Source organism: Chaetura pelagica, unplaced genomic scaffold (genome assembly GCF_000747805.2).
Source record: "Chaetura pelagica isolate M959 unplaced genomic scaffold, ChaPel_1.0 scaffold464, whole genome shotgun sequence".
NCBI lineage: Eukaryota > Metazoa > Chordata > Aves > Apodiformes > Apodidae > Chaetura > Chaetura pelagica.
In genome coordinates, this window is record NW_009952981.1 from 174,659 (window position 1) to 176,552 (window position 1,894).

Consider the following 1,894-nt stretch of genomic DNA (forward strand, 5'->3'; position numbering starts at 1 on the left):
TCTTCCTCTGACACTGCATCACCTTCTGCTCACCTAACCCAAGCAGCATAAGATTATCAACTACCTGATCCAGCCTATTACATTTTTAATGCCTTAACTGTAAGGAAAAATAATCATAAGCAAACAAGAAGAGGGATTCATCCCTCATCTTACAACAAAACTTGACTGGCAGGAGAGCATCCCTGACTTTGTTCCTTGCTGAAGGTCTCAGCTTCACCAGCAGACCATCCAAGATGCAGCAGAACACCAGCAGGCACACATTCCTTGTTAGAAAGGGACAGTAACTCTAAGAGAGACACACTCAGGACCTGCTGGGCCTCTCAGAGACTAACTGTGCAGCACAGGAGAATGTGGCATCACAACAGCAGCAGGGTGGCTTCACTAACCAGAGGTGAACAACCTCCACAGGTCATCCCTGAGACAGACCAACTGCACCAACACAACTGATTATGCCAAGGACCTCCCTCACCTGCTTCCCATCCCAATGCCACAGCAAGGTTTAATCAATCAAAATCCCTTCCTACTAAGGGTAAATAGTCAGATGCCCTCAGACATTTCTCTCTCTAGTCTGTAAATTACACCAAGTGACACTTGGCTCATTTGATCCCTGTGCTGTGGCTGCTTGGATTACATATTTACCTTCTATAACTAGCTCATTATACTTACTGCTACTTCCTCAGGATGTAATTACCTAATGAACCAAGGATGTCATCACAAACCTTCTGTATTCACCTAGGTTGCTTCTACTGATCACCCTACATACACATTGTCAACAACAAAGTTTCTCACCCCTCATTTAAACACAACTTTCAAAAGCCCATTTGAAAGCCTATTTAAAACTTCCAAGTCCTGCATGCAGATACATCCCCACTGGAAGATGGGCTGTCCCCTTCTGCTCCCATTATGTTTTCTATAGGAAGCAGCCAGCAGAACACAGCCAGCCAGAGCAGCAACCCCTGGCTGAGCATGCTGTTCCCAGCAGCCTTCCCTGAACCTGAAGGCACAACGTTTTCACCCAGCTTGGTGGGCTCAACCCATTTGTCTTGGCAGAGCATCACACGGGGCATCACCAGGTGCACCCATGGGCCAACAGCCTGTGTGCTGATGGCTACAAAGGACAACTCTCTAGCCTTGAGCTTCTTCACAGCTCTGACCACTCAGAGCAGCTCCACAGGGAGCCACAAAAAGCCACTCCTTGCAGGCAGCAGAAGCAGGACACGCACAAACACTCAGAGTCTTCAACCCTTCTGCAGGAACCCACCCCAGGACTAGAGGCCTGGGGCAAGAAACAGCGAGGAGAAAGAACAGATTACCTCTGCCAAAGGAGTCTGGCACTTGCTGTGGCTGCAGTTGTCCCTATGAAAGCTGCCACCATCACCAGCCTGGGCCGGGCCCTGGGGTGCTGAGCTGTCCCCTGGAAACGCCGTGAGAGCGCAGAGAGCGCGGCCAGCACCCGCGGGCGGAACATCCTGCCAGGGGAGAAGAAGGTGTTAGTGAAGCAGCAAACCCCTCCCTGCTGCCTGCCCAGAAGGCACCTACCAAGTTGGTGAAGGGTCTAGAGAACAAGTCATAATGAGGAGCAGCTGAGGGAAGTGGGGATGTTGAGTTTGGAGGAGGCTGAGGGGAGCTCATCGCTCTCTGTGACTACTCAGGAGGAGGTTGTAGGGAGGTGGGAGTTGGGCTCTTCTCCCAGGTAAAGAAGAACTGGACCAGAGGGAATGGCCTGAAGTTGTGGCAGGGGAGGTACAGATTGGATATTGGGAAGAATTTCTGTACTGGAAGAGTGGTGAGGCCCTGGAACAGCCTGCCCGGGGAGGTGGTTGAGCCACCATCCCTGAAAGCATTCAAGGAATGTGCTCTAGTGGCCAAGACTGGAGGTTGTGTGGTTTGCATT

The 1,894-nt window shown here is 51.0% G+C and overlaps 1 protein-coding gene across 3 annotated transcripts in view; it reads right to left on the bottom strand.

Moving 5' to 3' along the window:
• Window positions 1-1,468, bottom strand: part of MICU1 (mitochondrial calcium uptake 1) — a 79,961-nt gene extending 78,493 nt beyond the window's left edge. For all 3 annotated transcript variants that reach the window (XM_009996393.1, XM_009996392.1, XM_009996391.1), the window contains exon 1: window positions 1,314-1,468. In XM_009996393.1, coding sequence (XP_009994695.1) covers window positions 1,314-1,468 — 155 coding nt within the window. The remainder of the gene's footprint in view (window positions 1-1,313) is intronic.
• Window positions 1,469-1,894: the final 426 nt, after the last annotated feature.